The 25,764-nt window shown below is 37.0% G+C and overlaps 1 protein-coding gene across 1 annotated transcript in view; it reads left to right on the forward strand.

Annotated features, from left to right (window-relative positions):
- LOC136040187 (CUGBP Elav-like family member 2) overlaps positions 1–25,764 on the forward strand; it is a gene marked incomplete in the record, with an annotated part of 272,737 nt that overhangs the window by 207,725 nt on the left and 39,248 nt on the right. Inside the window, 1 exon segment of the mRNA XM_065724339.1 lies at positions 6,132–6,257. Coding sequence (XP_065580411.1) covers positions 6,132–6,257 — 126 coding nt within the window.

Here is a 25,764-nt window from a genome sequence, read left to right on the forward strand (position 1 = left end):
TCTGCAAGGGATTTGTAAGCGACACGGCTCCTTCCTTGCGTTTTTGCTTCTGGGTTCTATCGTGGCAAAACATGCTGTGAAATTCAAGGTCAAATTGGTTATTCCAACGAGAAAGATTGAAATAACAAAAACCGCGGTCTTGGGGACAAACTCCCTGAAATTCTTTCAATTAAGCTGAGTTGATTCAGTTAGAAATAAATGATGATGAAGAGATGATTCTTGGTGACGAGAAATTTCACCGTGTGGATAATTTTGCTTACCTAGATTACGCTTCGACTGATGAAAGATGATTGGTTTTCAAAAAGTGTGCCTTTTGGCTGTCCAGCCATAACAGATCAGCAATTACAATAAAAAAACAGGAGTTACTCGAATAGAAGGTATAAGAGGTCATTTGAAAAGATATGAAGAAATAGAAATTTCCTGTGGTGATGGTGTAGTGTATGCAGCTTTTTGGCTCTTGTGCTGCAATTGGTTGCTAGTAATAATGGTATTGGTAGTAGTTCCTCTTTAGTTCCACCAAGCATCGCTGAACTTCGACAATCACTTCTGATGTATACTGATGACAAGAATTTATGGAACCCATCGCCCATAGATATTGTATTTTCTCCCGACAACAGTCACAATTAGCACCCGTAACTCTTACTTTCCACCAGGTTAGGCTAAGATTCGACAATCTGTTCTGGTAGATATGCTGCTGACAAGATTCTGGAACCTCCTCCTCTTCCCCTGCCTATATGTTCTATCGTAGCTGGACCTATTTAAGTCTATCTCTAGTCCAAAGTACATGGAAAAAATTAAACATCCATGGAAAAGTAAAAAGGAAGGAAATTGAATTTAGGATTTAAAAATCCACTTTTCCCGAATTATTTCCTGGGATCCCATGAAAGATATTGAATTCCTATCTCAGATTCTGGAAGGAATCTCAGATTCGAACTTGAATCTATCTCAGATTCAAACTTGCAGTGATCCCGAAGAAGCTTACTTTTTCAGCTATGACATGCTATTTTTTGTTCTGTTTTTTACTTGCATGCAAGTAGAGTAGCAATTCTGAAAAATAATTAGAAATGTGGCTAAGTCCAGTATATTTTTTTTTTATCTGGAGATCCTCGTTTCTGAAAAAAATTCCCAAGGTTTATGTTTGACTGTTACCTTGGTAAAGACCACTGATCACGGTAATAAAAAAACGTAACATTGCTCCGCAGTGCATTGGATAGCTCAATGCTAAAATGACACAAGAATGAAAACTTTATTGGTATACTTTATTGTTCTTCGTGTGATTTTCTCCTGGAGTGATCATATTTCTTACGCGTCATGATCTTATAACGTTTATCATCTCAGCATATCAGGGAACACTGTACAGCAAGCGTAAATTGAGTTTTGACCGTACTAACTTTTAATTAACAATTACCACTATCTCTCCCTTCATTTCTAGTTAGATTATATTATTACGCAAGGAGAAAGAGTTAGTTTTAGATCTCCAATACCTGGAAATGCATAGTTTAAACACAATATTTGACATGGCAATTGTCTTCAACAACAAAAAGAACAAAAGGATAATGTAGTATTTCTTGACAGAGGTGCAGATACTGACATCTTCTAAGTGGCCTGTAGTCTATTTAAGACGTTCCAAGTTCATTTTTTTTTCTATGCTTGTGTGGTTGGGAAAATTTATGACCCTTTAAGCCAACCTATTGGATTTGTCTTCTGTTAATGATGTAAATTTTCTATGTACATATCACTTTCTTGGGCAGTGTCGGGGAAAAAAAATGCGGCAACAAGACCTAAAATCAGCTATAGAGAACGACATCAGTTTTCGCATTTGTAAATACTCCACTTGACAAAAAAACGGAGAAAACAAAGAAAGAAAAATTAAGAAAGCAACGAGGGTGATTTTCTGCTAGTGAACGAAAAGGTAAAGCATATATATCCACAAAGATATCTGCTAAACTGTTTTCAGCGCTAAAAAAGGTATGTAAGAAAAAACATAAGAAAAAGTATGTACAAAAGAAAAACAGACCAAATTCTCGAAGTAGACTACAAGAAACCAGAGAATGGACTAAAAAGCGAACAAAAGAAAGACAATTCAGAGATTAGATTAAGCAAGAGTTCTTTTTTTATAGTACTTTCAAAAGAGCTATTTATTCTAGTTAAACGGCATTATTGATTCAGGGGTCATTCCTAAAAAATTGGAAAAATCCAAACTTTAGCGTAACGAGCGAAGTATACGCAATAATTTCTGTTCGTTTAAGTTTTAATGTTGCTCCTCACTTTCAGTCCATAAAACTTGCTTTTTTATTATTTAATAACAGTACAATAATTACACAACAAATTACACAACAATAATTACGCAACGGAACTAAGTAAAAGGACTATCTACTAATATTATAGGCAATGGCTTACAAAAAGGGCAAGAGGGAGGGGTCATAGGGTATCATACCAAATAAAGAAAAACCATCTACTAAAATTTTAGATGATGAGTTAAAAAATGGTAAGGGGGCTTGGGTCATACGTTTGCAAAATCCTTGGTATCAGATGATTAAGTTCTATAGACGTTTTATGGGGATAAGGTTTTAGGGGGAGTCTATAGGCTAACTGAGTGACACAGCATTTATTTCGCCGTGGTAACTTTTCAGGATTCTAAAGAGCTTCGAAAGTTAATATGGTGGCAACTAATGGAGCCTTGCACCCAAGAATACTCTCCACTGGAATGTTAGTTCGTGGGAGGCTCTGAGTGCATCGATTACAGGTATTTCGTAGGTCAAAACGAAAGAGGGAGATGGCATTTGGTTCCGTCTTATATGGCCTAGATAGGTGTCATTGGAAAAGTTTGTTAGCTCGTAAAATCACTGCCAAGCTCTTCTTGGAGATCTTCAATATTTGACGCAACGTCACTAATAGGAAGAAATACCACAGACGGTAGCATCCGAACCTGCAGAGAAAACTCAGTACCATTTCTGTTCCGCTCATGGAGCCCAAGCGCCCGGGAACTTTTCTGTAGACGCTCTAACGCACGTGGGAAAGGAACACCTCTGACATGATAACTCAGCCCCCAGCCCCCAAAAGCTCGAAAAGAAGAATTGAAAGAGACAAAACGTAAAAAATAAACCCTATAGGATATTCTCCGCCATATTTTCTACATGCATCTTGAAATATAGGTAGCATATTACAGGATCCCTTCTTTTCTTCATTCTTTTCATTTTCTGAATTTCCCTTCGGCTGCTCAATTTTACATGCAGAGAGAATTTTCTAGGGGGGGGGGGGAATTTTCTGCTGGAATTTTCTGCAAGAGGATATTTTCTGTAGTGGGAGGATCTTACAGAAGTAATTCGTCGGGCTCCAGTTCAGTGAAGATGGAAAAAAAAAGGTGAGACCTAGGCACTTGAGCAACAGAAATGTGGCACCAAAATGTTGAGAAATGTTTACTTATTAACATATCCAAAGTCGCTTGTTTAGAAGCTCCCCTTTTCCTGGGAAAAAGAAAGGAAAAGGAGGAAAAAGCTCGAACTAAGTTTTTTTTAAAGTTTTTTTTTTTAATTGAGTGATTCTTTACTATTTTCTCAAGTCCAAAAAATGGAAATGACATCCGAATGTGAAGTTTCATCATTTAATAGTTCAATTAGACCTTCAAAGACGCCTGAAGGGGGTGAGAATACCATTAGCGATGTGTTTTGATTGAAAGGGCGCTTTAGTTAAATTTCATTCTTGTGAAATCAATTAACAACTCATGATTTTTGTTTTTTTTTTCTTTTCCGAGCGCGCTCCTTGAGCGCCCCGTTCATCAACGTTCCCTCTTCCCCAATGCGTATTCAGCCCACAGATAGCGGCATCTCTACTTTACATTTATTGATCAAGTATTTCCTTGATTATACACCAGGAAATTTTGGAAGCTCAGGATATTAATTCTAGGTTTTTACCCAGAGATGAACCTGCACTCAGTAGATTCCTGAGTAGATTCCTGAGAATAGGTCTTATTCCCCCCCCCCCGGTAAAGAGTGCCGATAATATCAACCAAGAAGGTACTCTAATCCCAGTGCATGGATTAGGTGACAACATTTATTTGTATTGAAATTGGGGAATAGACAAAGAATCACCTGCAAGCCTTGTGAGGAGTAGTTGGCTGACTTCGACTCGGGAATACATATAGTACAAACGACTTTTTACAAAAGTGATTCATGGGCAGAAAGTGTAGTGTTTTTTTTGCGACGAAAGTTTAAACATTGCGAATGGCATTAGAAAAGAGCCTTTTCTAAAAAGTTCCCTTTGTCCAATTTTTGCATTTATATGGTTATAACCCCCTCCCTCAGATTCCATTCATGAAGATATAAAAACGACTAGAACGATTTTTCGACTGTAAATAGAACATCCCACAACCAAATGTATTCTTCCATACATGGAAAGGTAGCCCTACCCCTGTTTGTGATATATGTGAAGTTTGTGATGACATTAGGCACATTATTTTTGCATGTGTGAAGTATGTTCTAGCAAAAGATAAGGTTTGGGATAAAGCGGTGGGGGAATTTGAATGGTTTTCCTTTGAAATATGTTTTAGACGATGCCCAAGCCCTGAAGTGGGAGGAGAAGTTTTGCATTCTCTCTGCCCCCATCTTCTCTGAAGAGATCGTACATCTTGACAGAAATGATGTATTTGAAGATATATAAATAGTGCTAAAAGAGCCACGTGCGTTAAGAGCGACCGATGTCATTTGCAGAAGCCCACCCATCCACAACTACAGCAAAATGGACTATTATAAATATAATTGCTGGTAAGACTCTTCTGCGAATAAGGAAGAACTCATTGCGATAAGTGAAAAAGATCCTGTAGCCTTCTACAGACCTACATCTGACAAATCCTTACTTAGACTCCGCCATCGTTTATTCATATCAAGAGCAGCAGTTGCGCCTAGTTCTGTCAATCCCGAACGCTTATCAATTAAGCCTGTTGCTGGGAAGTACCACTGCCCGCGTGTCTATTTTCAAATGATGACATGGACTTGCTCAGTGACTGCTCTAGTGCCCGAAGAGTCGGGTTATGACTGATGCATTGCCTGCTCCTTGCAGACCCCTAAAATCGATTCACTGAAACTGCCTCAGTATGTGTTTAAAATGTTTAAAAGTGATTAAAAATGTTTATAACAGTGTTTAAAAATGAAACTGTGATTAGTGAGTCCCTTTTCATTTTTTTTTTAGTTTTCTCTTTTCGTGTTTTTATTATAATAATAGCCAATTTTGTCTAGTCTTGGAATGAAGTTAAAGATGGTAATCATGTGATATTCTCTTTCTCCCATCTCCCCGTGCTAAAGAGTGAGGTCAGATGTGAATAATGTCTGTGAAGAGAATTTGAAAGATTTACTTTCAGGTTTGCAGAGTATAGGCGTGAAAAAAGAAGAAAATTTCAGCATAAAATTATTGCTGTTAGCAAACCCCTCCCCCTCTGAAGATGGATTTAGAATAATGCTGAAGTCCAACATTAGTTCATTTTCGAGTTAACGTGCCTGAAATCGCAATAAAGCACCGTAAAAATCAAAAGTACGCCACAAAAAAATCAGCGATCTTCTTACCCCTTCTATTGCTTCGTGTCTGGTAGAACTGGGGTACTAAATGATGGAATATTTCAGTCCTGATGTCATTTCCAATCTTCCTGGGCTTGGCTTAGTAAACGGCCCTTAAATCCAGTAAAAACTGCACAAAAGGAATTTTTTTTATCGTGAAAATTGATTACTCAGTAATGAAATTCTTTGATTCTAATGTCATTTTCGGTTTTCTTGGACTTGAATTAATAGGAAAAGGCCTCTTAATCCAGAAAATATTGAAGAAATTAAAATTGTAGAAATCCCTCTTTTTCCCATCTCTTTATTAGAAAAAGAAGTACTTTTCTGCAAGTGTTTTTGAGCAATTTTGTGTATATTGATATGTATTTTTTTTGAAAATTTTGTGCCAAAAACTTACTGTTGGTCAAGTGCCGAGTCAAACGTGTATGTTTACTGGACCATGAGGCTTATAAAAAGATACGCGTCTAGTAGCACATATTTTGAACCTTTAAGTGTATTTTTCGTATTGTTTTTCCTGGTACAAGATACTAACAATTTGTAGCTATGCTGTTTAACTAATCTTTAATTTCATATTGTTTTCAGGGATGTTCATCGCCTTTGGTTGTGAAGTTCGCTGACACTCAGAAAGAAAAGGATCAAAAAAGGATAAATCAGTTAATTGGACTATGGCCTCTTGGTGGCCTTGCCGTTTCACCTCAATACATATCAGTAAGTAGCATACAATTTGTCACAAACTTAAAGAAATCATCCCAGATTTGCGTTGAATATGTAGTAGTTCATAAACTGTAGTGTATCGCTGTATCGATGCATCGATTACTCACATCAGAAAGATCTGTAAGTATTCTTTACGATTGGCCCTTCAGCCAGGAAGTGCAATGGGGGGTTGGGGGCCAGCCATCCTGTGCTTTCGCACACCCTTCCTGTTTACCTTCCCCAGATTTCTCCAGGTACCCATTTAGAGCTGGGTCGACTCTGGCTAAGCTTACAGAGTCTCGCCACTGACCCCAGTCCCAAACTGAAGAATTGGGTACACTGGGATTCGAACCCGCGTCCTCTCAGACAAGGGACGGAGATCAGCACCGCCGGTACGGACTGTAAAGTCTAATGCCGTATCCTTTACCTTACCTATTCTTTACGATTTGCCTCTTTTTAATCATATAATACTCACCAACATTTTCCCTCCTAGGTAAAACTTTAAAATGTAATTTCTCAAAAATGAAGTTTTAAACTTGATGTGTTCTGATTTTGTGTAATCGAACAATCACAGGAGCTCATTAATGTTAAGTTCGTAATGGATTTGTATTGTTTTCTATAGTTATAGATAGAAGGGACTGCATTGTTGATATCTGTTGTGAATTGACCAAACGATTTTTAGTGTAAAATTATTGTTCTCCACTTACATCATGCTTTGTATTTACTATGCTTTTAATCTTTCGTTGAAATTTAGATTTGATATTATTTTTTGTTGTGGTTACGGGTCTCCTAGGTGACAACTGCGAATGTCAATATAGTAATTTATTTATATATTCATCTTCTACACCTTTCTTTGCCATTATCAAATTGCCGTAGATGCAGCAAGGTTTTTCTTTAAAAATCTCGATGTTGCTATTTCTATTTTTTGTCTTGTCAAACAGTTCGTGGTAACGAACTGTAAGTAAGGAGCGACTCGGCTCAATAATAACCGAAACTTTAAAAACGAATTTTAATATCAATAGATACATCAAAAGAATGTATCTATTAGAATGTTACCAATCAAAAGTTATGAGCCTGAGAAAATTTGCCTGATTTTTAGAGTAGGGGAGAAACACCCATTAAAATTAAAGGAATCCTAATGAAAATCACACCATCAGATTCAGCGTACCATAGAACCCTACTGAAGAACTTTCAAGTTCCTATCTGCAAAAATGTGAAATTTTGCTATTTTTGCCAGAAGATCACGGATTTGTGTTTATTTACTTATTTTTTTGTCTTTTGTCCCTCAGGGGTAATTGTATCGAAATAATGGTCGTAGAAGATCGGGAGAGGTTGCATTTGAACGGAAATTAATAACTCTAGTGCCCTTTTTAAGCAACCAAAGAGATTAGAGGGCAACTTGGCCCCTCCCATACCCACTTTTCCCCCAAAATTATCTGATAAAAATTTTGAGATAGCCATTTTGTTCAGTATAGTTGAAGATCAAATAATTATGTCTTTATGTGTAAAATGACCCACCCCCCCATAGTCAGTGAGGAGAAGCCTGAAGTTATGAAATTCACCCATTGTTTACGTATAGAATTTGTTTTTGGAAAGTATTCAGATATTTTTCTGGGGGGAGGGCTGGGGTGCTTGTGGTGAATTTTGATAAGGAGAATCTTCCTTGGGGAGGGAAATTTTTGGGGAACGGTGAATATTCCATAGGACATGTTACACTGGGGGGATTTGACTGAATTATTATGCGAAATTCTTTTTAATTGTTTTGCATTCTCTTTCCCAATTTTTTCACGTAGAGATGTTTCGGGGGAATTATCCAGGGGCTTTTTTCCGTGTATTTTGATTTCCGCGAAATACTTTCCAAGGAAAGGGGCATTTCTGAAGTGATCGAGAAACCGATTAGAGATTAGAGTCTCTTTCAAATGAAAAAATACAAAGAGAATTTTTCAGGTTGAATCGCCCGCAAGCAATTTTACAGAGAAAGGGATTCTGAGCGAGGATAGAACTGTCTGAATGGAATTTGACCAAAAAATAAGTGACCAAAAAGACTGGAGGGCAGCTAGGTTCCCTCCCCGATCCTTTTCCCCAAAATCATCCATTTAAAATTTTGAGATTGTCATTTTGTTCATCATAGTTGAAAGGGCCAAGAACTATACCTTTGGATATAACATGACCCCCCCCCCCTCCACAGCCCCAGGGGAAAGTTTTAAGTTATAAAATTTGACCATTGTTTACGCTTAGTATATGTTATCGGGAAGCATGCATACATTTTAGGGTGGGGGACGAATTTCTTTGATTGGGGTATTTCTGCGGGTAAATTCTCCATGGGTAGGAAAGTTTCCAGGGGCTGAACTTGTCAGGGAAAATTATGCACTGGGAGAATTTGCAAGAATTCCTATACAAAATTCTTTTTATATGCCTCGCTATCTCTTTTCCGTCTCAATTTTACGCGTGAAGTTATTAAGGGTAATTGCCCTGGGTAGATTTTCACCGGGATTGAATTGTCTAGAGGATATTTCCGTGGGGAGGGTATTTCTCCATTGTGGTGGAGCCAGATTTCCTGGAATTATTTAAAAAAGATCAGAAATTAAATAAAAAAAAACAAGTTTTTTCAACTGAAAGTAAGGAGCAACATTAAAACTTAAAAAGAACAGAAATTATTACTTATATGAGGGGGATTGCCCCTTCCTTAACACCTCGCTCTTTATGCTAAAGTTTGACTCCCGAAACACAAGGGTCAATAAGAATCTTTTTTAAAAGTACTAAAAAAAACTTTAGCGCAAAGAGTGAGGTGTCAAGGAGGAGGCAACATTCATATACATAATAATTTCTGTTCGTTTTAAGTTTTAATGTTACTCCTTACTTTCAGTTGAAAAAACTTGTTTTTTTTATTTAATAGCTGAAGAGCTCAAACTTAGGATCATCAAGTATTCATTAAGAGCTTAGGGTGTATCTACCTAAACAACCACAAAGAAATCATCCGAGAATCAGTGTGCTGCCAGAAATGCTAAAACTAAGTACAGCTCACTAGAAAACAGTGATTCATATTGCGTATATTTCAACCTTCCATCTTCAGAGAATACGCATGTAGGAGCAACAGTTCAGTAACCTTACTTTTTTAAGGGGTCCTAAGATCTTCTGGCGATACCTGACAGAAATACCACGTATCTATAGGAACATCATTTCGTTTGGATATGTGGGATACCTATTTAACTGCCGCAACAGCCTAACGATGTGTTGTTTGCTTTGTTGCTGGATCAACCGACCATACAAAGCCCCAAAATTAGATTTTCTGTTAAAGATAATGATAGTAACAGAGACCTGTGATCACCCCAGGTCACCCTGTATTTATTGCAGGGTTGGAGACACAGGCGTTGAGTCAATAAATGGATAGAGAGGGTTCCAGAAAAAAAGTATTGGGTATCATGCTGAAATAGATAGAAAGATAGATAGAAGGATCGATTTATTTTCCATATCAGACAGTTCGTGGTAACGAACTGTAAGTAAGGACGATCTTTAAATGGGAGGATCTTTCTATGGAGTAATTTTTCGCTGGAGAAGAGAATTTTCCATGAAGAGGGCGGTGGATTTCCTAGAATTATTAATAAAATGGTCAGAAATTAAATAAAAAAACAAGTTTTTTCAACTAAAAGTAAGAAGCAACATTAAAACTTACAACACTAAAATATTAAATTTAAAACATTAAAACCTACAAAACGAACAGAAATTATTACGTATATAAGGGTTCGCCCCCTTGGCAATGCCTCGCTCTTTACGCTAAAGTATTTTTAGTACTTTCAAAAGAGCTATTTATTCTAATTAAACGGCCTTTGTGATTCAGGAATCATTCTTAAAGAATAGGAACAAAATTCAAACTTTAGCGTAAAGAGCGAGGTAATGACGAGGGGGTGAACCCCCTCATATACGTAATAACTTCTGTTCGTTTTAAATTTTAATGTTGCTCCTTACTTTCAGTTACAAAACTTGTTTTTCTATATATTTAATACATAGTAAGAGCTGACATAACGCTCTGTTATCGTTTTTGACAAGTGGAATCATTAAAGCGTTCGCTACTTGCACTACCACCCTCATCACCATAATCATAATTCTCTAGCCAAAGCTACAGCAGTAAAAGGAGTGTCAATTCAGTTTCCGGAAACATGCCTGCAGGGAATAAAAGAACAGTAAATTACCATGCAAGATTTAGAGTTACTCTTTCTAAGGCCTCGAGAGAGCATTAATCCTCTGTCTGTATAGACTTTGAAAAATGGAACAGTTTCGTGGTTATGATATGATGCTAATGCAGTTTAATGAACTATGAGGTGATAAAACAGTGGAAACCTGATTCTCTCTCTCTCTCTCTCTTTTAGTGTACTTATATTTCTATGTTTGAGTGCCTAACAGCACAGAAAAAATTTAACTTTTGGGTGATATATCTGAAGGGGCTAAAAAATAAAAAAAAATTGAAATCATTATCGCCAAAAACCTTACTACTACTACTAACAACTCACTGATACACCAAGCTCCCTCATCCATCCCAGTGTAGTTGAAACCTCAATCGGAGCACCCAGGTTTTAGAAGTATGCTTAACTACTGTCAATTATTGTAGCTTCCAATATTCTAATGTTGATTCGTATACTATCTTTCTAATTCCTATTCTTCCAAACTTTTCCCAACTGTCAAAAACGCCCTGGGCCTTGTTTATTCTACTTTTAACATCCTCTGTGCACTACCATCTTTACTAATAATGCTACTTCGGTTAGTGAAACTATACCCTTTATCGACCCAACATCATGTTTTTACCTTCACTTATTCCCACTCTAAGTGACTTAGTTTTCTTAGCATTACTTTTTTTTACCTATATTTGCACTCTGATCCCTCAAAACCTCAAAAAATTATTTAATTCGCCAAGATCTTCATCTAGGACACTCAAATCATCAGTATAATCGAAGTCTAGGAAAAATTTACTTTCCTATTTGATTACATACTTGTCCATAGCCTTTGCCGTGTTTCTTAAGACCAAGTCAATTAAAATGATTGTGAAAAAGGGGAAAGAACACAACCCTGCTTAACTCCTGATTCAATACGAAACCAGCTACTAACCTTATTTCCTACCTTTGCCGCAGTTAATGTTATCAAACAGTTCGTGGTAATGAACTGTAGTAAGCAGCGACCCGGCTCAATAGTAACCGAAACTCTAGAAATGGAATTTTGATACCAATAATTACACCAAAAGAATCACATTTTAATGCTAATTTTAAATATATAAGTTTCATCAAGATTAGTCTTACCCAACAAAAGTTACGAGCCTGAAAAAATTTGCCTCATTTTAGAAAATAGGGGGAAATGCCCCCTGAAAGTCATACGATCTTAACGAAAATTAAACAAAAAAAAAATAAAAAATTTAAATGAAAGTAAGGAGCGACATTAAAACTTAAAACGAACAGAAATTACTCCGTATATGAAAGGGGCTTTTCGTCCTCAACGCCTCGCTCTTTACGCTAAAGTTTGACTCTTTTCTCTTAACTCGACTTCTTAAAAATTTAAAACTTTAGCGTAAAGAGCGAGGCGTTGAGGACGGAAAGCCCCTTTCATATACGGAGTAGTTTCTGTTCGTTTTAAGTTTTAATGGCGCTCTTTACTTTCATTTAAAAAAACTTGTTTTTTTTTGTTTAACTTCTGGACGTTTTTAAATTAATGCATTTTTTTATCTTGGCTCTCCGCGCATATAAATAATTAAAACGAAATTTGCATATTAATTTTTTTGGGCTAAATGGGTTTTTCATAGTTATAATTGGAAGATTTTGAGAAAAAAGGAGCGAGAGAGGAGGCCTAGTTGCCCTCCAGTTTTTTGATTACATAAAAAGGCAACTATAACTTTTAATTTTTTACTGAAGTTTTCATAAGTAAAAAATATACATAACTTACTAATTAACTTACGTAGCGAACTTCTATATTCGTATGTTTTATTGCGTATATGAGGGGGCTCACCTCTCGTCGATACCTCGCTCTTTACACTAAAGCTTAAATTTTGTCCCAATTCCTTAAGAATGACCCCTGAATCACAAAGGCCGTAGAATAAATAGTTGAAATTACTAAAAATAATTTAGCGTAAAGAGCGAGGTATTACGAGGAGGTAAACCCTTCATATGCGTAATAATTTCTGTTCGTTTTAAGTATTAATGCTGCTCCTCACTTTCAGTAGAAAAAACTTTTCATATTTATTTTTTCATTGTTTTTTTAAATAATGCTAGAAAATCCTGCGCCCCCTCCATTGAAAGTCTTATCCCCCATGAGAAGTTCCTCCATGGAAAGATCCTCCCACGTAACCCCCCTCAACTCTCCCCCCAAACCAAAAAAATCCCCCTGAAAAAGTCCGTACACTTCCCAGTAACCATTGCTATATGTAAACACTGGTCAAAGTTCGTAACTTGCAGCCCCTCCCACGGGGACTGCGGGGGAGTAAGTCGTCCCCAAAGGCATAGTTATTAGGTGTTTCGACTATGGTGAATAAAATGGCTATCTCAGAATTTTGATCCGGTGACTTTGGGGAAAGATGGGCGTGGGAGGGGGCCTAGGTGCCCTCCAATTTTTTGGTCACTTAAAAAGGGCACTAGAACTTTTAATTTCCGTTGGAATGAGCCCTTTCGCGACATTCTAGGACCACTGAGTCGATACGATCACCCCTGGGGAAAAAAAAACAACAAAAAAAAAAAAAAAAAAACAAATAAACACGCATCCGTGATTTGTCTTCTGGCAAAAGATGCGAATTCCACATTTTTGTCGATAAGGGCTTGAAACTTCTACAATAAGGTTCTCTGATACGCTGAATCTGATGGTGTGATTTTCGTTAAGATAGTATGACTTTTAGGGGGTATTTCCCCCTATTTTCTAAAATGAGGCAAATTTTCTCAGGCTCGTAACTTTTGACGGATATACCTAATCTTGATGAAATTTATATATTTAAAATTAGCATTAAAATGCGATTCTTTTCTTGTAACTATTGGCATCAAAATTCCATTTTTTAGAGTTTTGGTTACTATTGAGCCGGGTCGCTCCTTACTACAGTTCGTTACCACGAACTGTTTGATCACATCATCATATTCAGCGTATCAGAGAACCTTATTGTAGAGGTTTCAAGCTCCTATCTACAAAAGTGTGGTATTTCGCAATTTTTGCCAGAAGAGAAATCACGGATGCGTGTTTTTTTTTGTTTGTTTGTTTTTTTTTCCAGGGGTGATCGTATCGACTCAGTGGTCCTAGAATGTCTCGAAAGGGCTCATTCTAACGGAAATTAAAAGTTCTAGTGCCCTTTTTAAGTGACCAAAAAATTGGAGGGCACCTAGGCCCCCTCCCACGCTCATTTTCCCCCAAAGTCACCGGATCAAAATTCTGAGATAGCCATTTTATTCACCATAGTTGAAAAACCTAATAACTATGTCCTTGGGGACGACTTACTCCCCCGCAGTCCCTGTGGGAGGAGCTGCGAGTTACAAACTTTGACCTGTGTTTACATATAGTAATGGTTATTGGGGAGTGTACAGACGTTTTTAGGGGGATTGTTTTGGTTTGGGGGGGGGGTTGAGGGGGGTTATGTGGGAGGATCTTTCCATGGGGGAAGAGACTTTCAATGGAGGGGGTGTAGGCTTTTTTAGCATTATTTAAAAAAAACAATGAAAAAATAAATACGAAAAGTTTTTTCTGCTGAAAGTGAGAAGCAGCATTAAAACTTAAAACAAACAGAAATTATTACGCACATGAGGGGTTTACCTACTCGTTTTACCTCGCTCTTTACACTAAAGTATTTTTATTCAGGGGTCATTCTTAAGGAATTGGGACAAAATTTAAGCTTTAATGTAAAGAGCGAGGTATCGACGAGGGGTGAGCCCCCTCATATACGCAATAAAAACATATGAATATAGAAGTGAAGTTCGCTACGTAATTTAATTCGTAAGTTACGTATATTTTTTAGTTATGAAAACGTTCGTAAAAAATTATAAGTTATAGTTGCCTTTTTAAGTAATCAAAAAATTGGAGGGCAACTTGGCTTCCTCCCTTGCTCCTTTTTTCTCAAAATCTTCCGATTAAAATTATGAAAAAGCCATTTAGCTTTCCATAATTCTTCATAAATGGGGGGGGGGGGGTTAATTCTGAAAAATTAGAAAAATGAGATATTTTTAACTTATGAAGGAATGATCAGATCTTAATGAAATTTGATGTTTGGAAGGATATCATGTCTCAGAGCTCTTATATTGAATTTCAACCTTATCCGGTGAAGGGGATGTTGGGGGGGGGGCGGAATCTAAACTGTTTGAAAATGCTTAGAGTGGAGGGATCGGGATGAAACTTGGTAGGAAAAATAAGCACAAGTCCTAGATACGGGATTGACATAACTGGAACGCATCTGCTCTCTTTGGGGGAGTTGGGGGGGATGTTAATTCTAAAAATTAGAAAAAATGAAGTATTTTTTAACTTGCGAAAGAGTGATCATTTCTTAATGAAATTTCATATTTAGAAGGACCACGAAACTTAGATCTCTTACTTTTTATCCCGACCGGGTCCAGTGTCATTAGGGGGGGGGGGCACCGAAGTTCTTGGAAAACGCTTAAAGCGGAGAGATCATGATGAAACTTGGTGGAAAGAATAAGCACAAGTCCAAGATAGGTGACTGACATAACCGACCGGATCCGCTCTCTTTGGTGGAGTTTGGGGGGGGGGGGAGTAATTCGGAAAAATTAGAAAAAATGAGGTATTTGTAACTTACGAACGGGTGATCAGATCTTAATGAAATTTGATATCTAGAAGTATCTTGTGCTTTAAAACTCTAATTTTATATCCCGACCAGATCTGGTGACATTGAATGGAGTTGGAGGGAGAAGCCAGAATTCTTGGAAAACGTGAAATCGAGGTATCTTACGAATGGGTGATCGGATCTCAATGAAACTTAATATATAGAAGAATCTCATGTCTCAGATGATCCATTTTCTATTCGAATCGGATCTGGGGACATAGAGGGCTGGAGGAGGGAAACAGAAATCTTGGAAACCGGAAATCTTGGAAAACGCCTAGAGTGGAGATATCGGGATGAAACTTGATGGGAAGAATAAGCACAAGTTATAGATACGAGATTGACATAATTGGTACGGATCCGTTCTCTTTGGGGGAGCTGGGGGTTGTTAATTTGGAAAAGTTAGAAAAATTGAGGTATTTCTAACTTAAGAACGGGTGACCGGATCTTAATGAAATTTGATATTTAGAAGGAACTCATGTCTCAGAGCTCTTATTTCAAATCCCGACCAGATCCGTTGACATTGGGGGGAGCTAGAGGGGGAAACCAGAAATCTTGGAAAATGATTATAAATGTCGTAGATACGTGACTGACGTAACCGGACTGGATCCGCTCTCTTTGGGGGAGTTAGATGGTGGGGTTCAGTGCTTTGGCGAGTTTGGTGCTTCTGGACGTGCTAGGACGATGAAAATTGGTAGGCGTGTCAGGGAGCTGTACAAATTGACTAGATAAAGTCGTTTTCCCCGATTCGAACATCTGGGGGGCTGAAGGGAGAGGAAAAATTAGAAAAATTGAGGTATTTTTAACTTGCGAATGGGTGATAGGATCTTAATGAATTTTTATATTTAGAAGGACCTCGTGACTCAGAGCTCTTATTTTAAATCCCGACCGGCATTAAGCCTCCGATTTTCCTTTTAAAGCAATCTATTGATTCTTAGAATTTTGCAAGAGTTCGTACCATATGAGCTCTTGGCTCTTGGCTCTTCCGACCTCATCCCATACTGTCATATGAGCTCTTAGTTCTTGTTTTTCATACCAATATATAATTTTACCATTATGCCGTCTGGCTGCATCTTCTAGATCTTCAGTAATCTTTTTGCATGGGCTCCACTTTCACACTTCCTTAATTCGTGTTTTAATGCTTTCTCTACTTTTCTTAAATTCCTTTTATTTTCATATGATCTATCACTCAAATACATCTTGTTTAAGCCCCTTCTCTTCTCTGCTAAAGTTAAAACTTTTTCATAAATTTGCTTCATAAATTATTTCCATGATACACGATACATGATTAACATGATACATGAGTATCATGTAACTTATGGGTCATTTTATGATCAAATGACGATTGTTATACCTACATAATTGCAACCGTCTTGGCTAAATTTACAGTGGCTAGGATACCTTCCACCCATCTCGACACACCTGGGCAACAAAATTCCCTAATAAAAATACCATATATTTCTACTCGGGACCCTCTGTATTTGTTCTTAAAGCTGCAAGTAAAATACATCTGAGACTACTATCTCCATCAGTCGGTTTTACACGGGCATATCATGGTTGCAGCAGTAGCTGCAACCTAGTATATATAGCGAACCACGGCCTATAGTAACCAAAAATTGAAACAAGCGTTTTGGAAAAAACTGCCTAATGAGAAAAATTGCCATTTGACACTGATTCAGGAATAGTAACTATTATTTCGGCTAGTCTTAAAAGTACATGTTTATTGCGAAAGCATTTATGGAGATTAAAAAAAAAAAGAATCCTGAAACCCCTAAAAATGGCGTTATATTAAAATGAAAAGGGCATTGATAAGATCAACATGTTCGAAAACCTTCTATAGGAGAATTACAGTCCTCCGCCTTGAACATCGAGGAAAATCACTTTTTTACATTGGTAGCCCTGATGTATCTCATTTTTTTTCTTTATTTTTCTACCAGGGCTAGCGGGTTATTAGAACATCGTAGTGAGATTTTTAATGGCTTATTAGAAAGCTATTGCTCATGTCTAAGTGCTTTTTTTTTTATAAATTCCACGGTTTGCAAGTGCCAAAAGGAACTAAAAATGACACTTTCGGTGCCATTTCTCATATGGTGGGGCTAGCGGGCTACCAAAACATTGTAGAAATATGTTTAATAGCTCATACAAAAGGTATGGCTCAATTCTATGTGCTTTCTATAAATTCCACCATATGTGAATGCCATATGGCCCTAAAATAGCACTTTTGATGCCATGTTTCAATTGGAAAAGCTGGGGTTAGTGGGCTTCCAGAACATCGTAGACAGATGTTTAACGGCTCATTTAAAAGCTATGGCTCATATCTATGCCATTTTTCAACTCTACCCTCTGCAAGTCCCATTTGGCACTGAAGAGGCACTTTCGATGCCATTTCTCAAGTGGTGGGGCTAGCGAGCTACCAGAACATCGTAGAGAGATATTTAAATAGCTCATATAAAAGCTATTGCTCATATGTACGTGCTTTCTATAAATTCCACCACCTGCAAGTGCCAAATGGCACTAAAAACGGCACTTTTGGTGTCATTTTCAAGGGAAAAGCCTTGGAAGTGTAAAATGGGTACGATTCTAATATTTATTCTCCAAAATCCTTCACTGATGGTTCATCACCCCTCCCGAATACTTCCCATCTCAGCCTCCTCAGTAAGTTTCATAAGTCGCCTGCTCACCTGCAGGCTACTGCAACATTAGCAGGGCTAGCTGGCTACCACACCACCGAATAGAGATATGCTCAATGGCTCATTTAAAAGCTATTGCTCATATTTACGTGCTTTTTATAAATTTTACCATCTGTAAATGCCACGAAAATGGAACTGTTGGTGCCATTCATGCCTTTTTGTAACTTTTTTATGAGTCGAATAATTTTTTTTTGTATCTGTGTATGTGTGGGGGGGGGTCAAACCGGGTAATTCCCCCTCAATCCTACTGGATGCTATCCTCTGTGACGTTAAACATTCCTTGCAGCGTTGTGGCAGAAAAATTACAATAATGTAATTACGATAATTTCATTTTTGTAATTATATACAAATGTCGGTAGATTATACGAGTATATTACCGAAATTATTCGGTAAATTAACTGTACAACTAAAATCCTTTTTATGTTCTTCAGTTTTCTAAAATCCGTATAAATATCATATGGAAAAATATTTTATAAGTAATTGTACTTTTACCTGCAACTTCCAAAAAAGACCAATTTATAATACCTCAAATATGATCCCAATCATATCGTTAAAATTCAGAACAACCCCTAGCAAAGGGACTTCATCTGAGAACGAATCCCGAAGATTTTCGGTTGAGTTTGGGGGGGAATTCACAAACATTTTCCCACAGTATAATTTAGGCTCTTAATTTGTTCATGAAGTTCTCTTTAATTTAGCTCAAGAATCATTAGAGTCATTCAATTAGAATTATGGAAATTTTCTATTTTACAAGTTGGGGGGGGATTCAGAAGCATCTTCCCAGAGTTTACTTTAGGATCTAGCTTCATTGCTTAAGTTTTCATTGATCTAGCTCTAGGCAATTTAGAAATCTCAATTATATCCGCGGCCAAATCAGGTCAAATACTGGACTTTTGTGGCCTTTCGGAGGTGTGGAATGAAGGAAAAGGCCCAGTGGGCAAAAGCGTGCCAATATGGAAGGAAGTTCGGAGAACCCTAAATGACCAGGAAATCCAAGAGTGGCAAGCCCATAAGGACCACTCCATGTCTTTGAGGTTCTACTCCCGAGCTAAAGATTGCTGGGGGGAGGATGTTTGTTTCAATTTTGGGCTGAATAAAGAGGATTTGAAGAATTTGTTGTCGGTAAGGGTGGATAGTTTGGATTTAGGCGAGGGAAGGAAATTTTTGGGAAAGTTTATCCCGGCAGCTTGACCCTACTTTTGCCCTATGTGTGGTTGCGTGAATGAAAACTTATTTCATTTTGTATCCGAGTATGAAGAGCTGTCTAAATTGCGGAAAGAATGTTTTGGACGAAAGTTTGGGAGTGAATGTTGGCTAATTGAGTGGATGGCTGAAAGGAACGCATCTGCTATTAAACAGTTGTGCAACTTTCTTCGCTTGGGATTAAACATAGGGAATCATGTTTGAGTGGATAGTTTGTTAGGTGTATTGTTGTTGTATAGTTGAATTATGTTCCTGAGTGATATTTTTGACTGTATTCTGTGCATTTTGTGGTTCTTTTGTTGTTCTTTTGATTGTTTTGATTTATATTATCTAAAGTTGTATTTTGTTCCTGAGCTTGTTTGTCGACTATATTATGTATTGGTATGGCCCGCAGGCTTTTTGTGCAATAATTCTTATCTTATAGGATAGCCTTAACAACTTTATAAATTATGCTGCTGGCATCTGATGACCGCTTTGTACCCTTAAGCAGTTCTCTCATTGAGAGCCAAAGAGTTGTTTCGAATTGTCGTAATGCACCAGACCGGATTTTTATTATAGACTTTGTCTACGTAGGATAAACAGATGGATGTAATTAAAAAAAAAAAAAAAACAATTTTAATTAAAAACGGACAAAGATTGATTAAAAAAAAAAAAACCTTCCTGAAGGAAGTAAAGAACAAAGTTGAAACTAAAAACGAATAAAAATTTTTGCTTCACAGCGTATCTAACATAAATCGGTAAAACTAGTGTATATAAACCAACTACTGATATTTCCCTATGCTCGTATGATTATAGAAAACTAGCACTTTACTAACGATAGTAAAGTGCTTTGCATGGGAGGGGGGTTTCCACGCAGGATTAGAAAACTGTCAAAAATTAAATACAAAAATAGTTTTTTTCTACTGAGAGTAAGGAGCCATATTAAAACTTAAAACGAAGAGAAATTATTCCTTATATGAGGGGGACTGTCCCTTCCTCAACCCTTGGTCTTTACGCTAAAGTTTGATTTTTTGTCCCAATTCCTTAGGAAAGACTAAGGGCCGTTGAATTTGAATTTGAAGTATTTTTACAGAATTTTAAAACTTTACCGCAAAGGACGAGAGTTGAGAAAGGGACATCCCTCCTTATACAAGGAATAATTTCTGTTAGTTTAAAGTTTTAATATTGCTTGTTGTTTTCGCTTGGAAAACTCTGTCTTTTATTATTAGTTATAACCAGAATCGACCAATGTTGATGTAGCACGGAAAAGATTTTTGGAGTCCTTCAAAAAAATCATGTTTTTGCTGTTCGTAATATCCTATCTCTATAGCTATTAGCATTCAGCGTAAAGAAGAGAATCATTTAATCAGCATTGTGTCAGCAGTAATAATTTTCAGGTTTTCTTATCATTATTGCCTTAGAAATGACGTTCTCTGCAACAATGCCAGGAAATCTGAAAGAGCATTCTTATATCTTTCTACTTTAGCACACGGTAAAAAGTTGCATTAGTAACTATATGTTAATTGTATCGGACGTCTTGTAATCAGTCTGAAGTCTGAAGCGTGCCGTAGTATTATATACCTCAAATTAGGAATACAAAAACTGGAAGCGCTAATAGATTGATTGCCAAAAGGAGTGATAAGTTTTAAAGTATCTGCTTGCCAGACCAGGTTAAACTTTCTTTGTGAAGAAAAGGCTATCTGAAAAATCTAAGCTTACCTATTTACACTCGCTGAACAAACGACATAAAGCATTTAATCCCGTTTTCTAAAATGCTTTTTAAAATTAATTTACGTTATTCTTGGTATTCAGTAAGAGGTGCAATATTAGATTTTTGTACTGTCCTTCAGACCTCAATAAGCTGCAGTCCAGGATAAAGAGTTTTCGATATCACTTATTCAGGAAAAGCTTAAATAAATAAATAAATTAGTGTTGTCAAATACCTAAAATTCATCAAGTTTAAAGCTACCCATCAAAAGCTACAAGCCTGAGCAAATTTGCCTGATTTTCGGAAAATCTGGACACAAATTCCTAAAGGGCAAGTGCCTTGATGAATATAAGATATAATATAATATAAATTTTATTGGAAAACCAGGATGTCATATGCAAATGTTGCGATTACATACGTTTAACTATAAACATACTAAATCGAAACCGAACTCCGTGTGCATCTATTTGTGACGTTTGTGCCTCACCTCCTTCGCCTTCAACACACATTTTCTCACCATAACAACCGTTTGTGGAGTCGTTGATGTAAGAATGCCAAGAAGTACCTCATCAAAATTTCCCTCCAGTCAATTTATTGTAATTTGAGATGGCTCGCTGCACATCAGAAAGTGGCCCAATCCATCCTCCTCGATATCGCAGAGTGGGCAATTTTTATCAACTGGATTTATAACCTTGTAAATCTAACCGGAATGTTCAACATAAAATAAGCTTCCATTTTATATCTATATTTAACTGTCTATATAATTCCAAAATCTTGGGTAGACCTAGTTCACGCCACCATTTCTGGACTTCTTGCTCTTCTAGCATTAGCCTACTCTAATCAATCTCATCACACCTGTCATATCATCTCTTGGACCCATACCATCATTCCATAAATACGAAAAACCTGCCCTATCAAGCAGCTTTTTAATACAGAATGGCCAAAGCGTCTGTCTTCTCATACTTAATAATTCTTATCGGCTGCCCCAGCTAACCTATCATCTCTTAGTTTTATTACTTTAATCCAATATCCGATGGTTTGCAGAGCTCTGTTCAACTTAAGGGAAAATATAGGGAAAATATATGTAGGTGTCCTTTGAGTACTAACGTTGGTGTTGTCCTCGAAACCAAAGGTTGCCAACTTTTTGGTCCATGAATGTGTCCCCTGAGCATCTGAAAAAGTTGTCAAGTTTAGCTAAAATGAGCCTATCTTGAAATCTCAAAAGTAGAGGTTTTTTATCTGCCAGTTGTATTATTGACCAGAAGACACTTAGTAAACCTCTTCCAAAGCGGCCAGTTAACATCAAATATGATGAAAACGAAATTAATCAGTATTAAACATTCGTACAAAATGACTTAGTGTGAAAGCACGAAGCTCATATAAAAATGTAAATTCCTTACTTTTGAGAAAACTCTTTACGTACGACATCTCTGGCAAAATCAGAATGCTCAAAAAAAAAGAAGAAGAAAAGTGCTACTTTGGTGAAAAATGACTTTTTTTTAAATCAAAATATACATTCAGTTGGGAAATGTTTCTTTTATATCATAAATTTACAAGATGTGTCCCTTTTATGGCCCAAATTTCAAAAATTTGTCACTTTTTTGCCCTTTTATGTCATTATGTCCCGGTACATGGGAATGTGTCCTTTTGACACAAATGTGTCCAGTTGGCGACCCTGCACGAAACCCCATAGCTCCGCTCCATGTAAAACTTTTAGTATTAAAAAGGTGTTTGTGCATCCAAAGGTTCGCTGGTCCCATCAGTGTCTGATTTCGGTAAAGGGAAAACAAAGCCGCTCGTCCCCTGGCTGCTGCAGTCGAGAAGTGCCTTTTCCAGCTTCCATTGATTGCAAGTGAAAGCCCAAGTATTTTGCTCCTGCTACCACCGCTAGCATTTCTCCTTCAAAGTAATATTTCTTCTTCTCTTCTTGGCTGGGCTTTCGACGACATTGGAATATTAATACTTCTGTTTTTGTTTCGTTGACTTCTAATTTTTTCGTCTCAAGGTATCCTTCCACGAAATTTAGCAATATCTTCAGCGAACAATAAAAGTTATACTGATAATGATCCAAGTTCTACTCCACTATGTAGGCTACACCATCAAATTCAGCATATCAAGAAAATCTGGCTCTCAGTTTCAAGTCTCCATCTGCAGAAATATGGATTTTTGCCTTTTTTTTCAAGAAACAAAATCAGGGATGCGTGTTTATCTGTTCTTTTTTTTTCAGGATTGATTATATCAAACCGATGCTCCTAGAAAATTGGGAGAGGGCTCATGCGAATGGAATTTAAAACTTCTAGTGCCCCTTTTAAGTAGCCAAAAGGACTGCGTCGCAGCAAAGTGGCGTTTTCCGCCGTTTTGTGGAACAAAACTACAATTTGCCAGAAATAGGACTTATTTTCTATCGATTGATATTTTTGAGATAGCCAATCGATTCAAAATTATGAAAAGGCTATATACTAAGTTTTCAAGTTTCAGAGGCAGTAATGCCTCGCGGTGGCACGTTTATTCCTAAAAAGTCAAGTACTCCATTAAACATAAACGGTTAATATACACATTTATTTTAAAGCCTCCTTTAACAAAATTGATTCTTTTGATGTTTGATAAAATTGTGTACCCTGATATATAATGTGTCAGCAATGTGGGAGGGAGGATTCACCTGATTTCTCAAACATTAAATTTTCTACCCAATTTTTCTAACCTTTGAGCCTTTACATAAATATAGAAGATGGTGTGGGGGGAACGGAAATTATTTTTCAGTCTCCCTTCATTTGGACTAAGCATGGATAGGGTTGCCGTGGGCTGATAATTCTAATCATATTTCAGAAAAAGGTTTTCTTTGTAACATGAAAGATCCATATGCATACCGTCACGATAGGTGGAGGGGAATCACGAGCACTGTCAGGGTATTTCATTGGAGGGTGGATACACGCGTTACCAAGAACTTTTTTTGTCGGCATTTAAATGGAAATATTGGGATTTATGTTTATTTCATATAAATTAAAAAGTGCGTTGTAACAAACTAATTGTCACCAAAACTCCAAGTGCTAGTCGCAGAATTCGTGGTAGTAAATTGTAAGCATGGAGCGACTCGGGCCCAATAGTAACCGATACTGTAAAAATGGATTTTGGTAACATTTAGTACATCAAAAGGATTGACTTATCAAAGCCTCGAGCCTGAGAAGGTGCCTCATTTTCCAAAAAGGGGGCAAGCACCCGTAAAAATTCAACCAATCGTAATGAAATGCACCGCGTCAGATGGAAACAAATTGACAGTTAGCTCTGTTCGTGGAGAACAACGAAAATAGCAAATATTGCAATTCTACCTAGGGAATAGATAAGCAACTTGAGCTGTTTGAAGTAAGTCAGCTACTCCCCCTCCTGCTCCAGTTTGGGTTTATTTTTCGAATCCATGTCAATCAATTTGTCATTTTTTAAGTTTTGCCATAAACACCTCTAAAAAAATCTCTTGTGCATCCCTCGCAGTAGGCTTTTACAGCTCCAATCTTAGTTTGTTTTGTTTTACCTGCTTTCAAATTGCTACAGCCGAACAAGCGAACTTCATTTCAATCTTAAACTCTTTAGTTGGTAAAGAGTTGTTATATTAATTATTTCCAGGGTAATCCGAGAAGCCCATCACATTTAATTAGTCTTTTACTTATTGACACCATAAGCTCTTCCATCAACTCCAATACTGTAATGGCTATCAAAAACATTTCTGCTACATCACTTGCAAACGCTTCTTTCGCTTTATTTTGGGGAACATCAAGGTTATTACCTTTTTTCAGGAGAGTTTGTCCTTGGGATAAAATAGCAATGTAGATGAAGTTTAGGAAATTGAGAGCTCGCACTCAGTGGGATCTAAGGGCTCTCTAGTCCATCTTTCTTGCTTGAAGAAAGATCTTGAAATAGGAGATACTTCGCTCGAACGCTCGAAATAATATTCCCCACAAATCTTATTGAGCATAGATGGAAAGGTTTGCTTTTAAAGCTTTTTAGCAAAAGAGTTATTAGTTTTTGCCTGCTCGTTTAGAATTAGCTGTCTTTGGTGTCACTTAGATAGTATGTACCCTAATAAAATTGGAATTCCTCGGAAGTAAGTCAAAGTAGAGAAGATACATTAGCGCATCAAACTTTAAGTCTTTGGAGGGACTGCATGTGTATTTAGGAATGAGGAAAGTGGATGCAAAATCTTTCAACCCCCTTTTTTTAATTTTTACTAACGGCAATGTATGTTTGTGAAAACAAATCATCTGATTTATTTAGGCCCAACCTAGGAATCGAAGCGAAGTCAAAGATTAGATTTTATTCAATCCCTTACATAATTAAGTAACTATTGCAAGTATGAATAGCTCAATGCTTCTGAAGTACCTCAAAATGCCAAAATTGCTTAGTCAAGATTATGTAGATTGGAACTGTTTTTGCGTTTCCTAGAGTGGGTTGACCCTCGTTTGTTCTATACCAAGTCAGCCTTTGTTCTCATTGAAGAAATATAATCGGGTCAATCCAGGTTTTCACAGAAATCGAATAGCTTAACTTATGTATCCTATTTTAAAAACTCTTTTGGCATCTAGTTTATCCAATTATGTATTCCTTTATTTTAGTTCTATTTGACTTCCTTTTTAATGTTAGAACCTAGTTTTACTTCTTACGAGAATTGAAAAATGAGAAAGTTTCAGCGAATGATTACGCCTTGACAGATGGTCCTAATGGAAAATCTGTTTGGGACTTTTGAAAAGGGACTCCTGTGCAAAAAAGTATTTTTCCCACACAAAGAACCAAGACTGTTTATCAAAAAACATTATTCAGTTTTCAAGATTGCTTCTTGAATCTCCGGCTGCAAGGTTCAGACTAATAGGAGTTTAAGTAACATATGTTGACCGAATTCTTATGTTTTGAATACATTCAGGCGCTTTAAATATACTAGCTGAAGTGCCTGCCAGAAGAAAAAAAATTAATATATACGCTATTTTTTGATTATTTGAAACCAAAAAATTCTGAGTTTACAATGTAGAAATATTTGCTTCTGGTTCAGGTGCCTGTCGTAGATAAGATAGTTATTTTACAAAACTCAACTATCACAAACCCAGAATGGGATGGAAGTCAAATTTTGGAATAAAAATAATTTTAAAAATCACATAAAATTAACTGTGGAGT

The sequence above is a fragment of the Artemia franciscana genome, chromosome 2, assembly GCF_032884065.1.
Source record: "Artemia franciscana chromosome 2, ASM3288406v1, whole genome shotgun sequence".
Classification (NCBI taxonomy): domain Eukaryota; kingdom Metazoa; phylum Arthropoda; class Branchiopoda; order Anostraca; family Artemiidae; genus Artemia; species Artemia franciscana.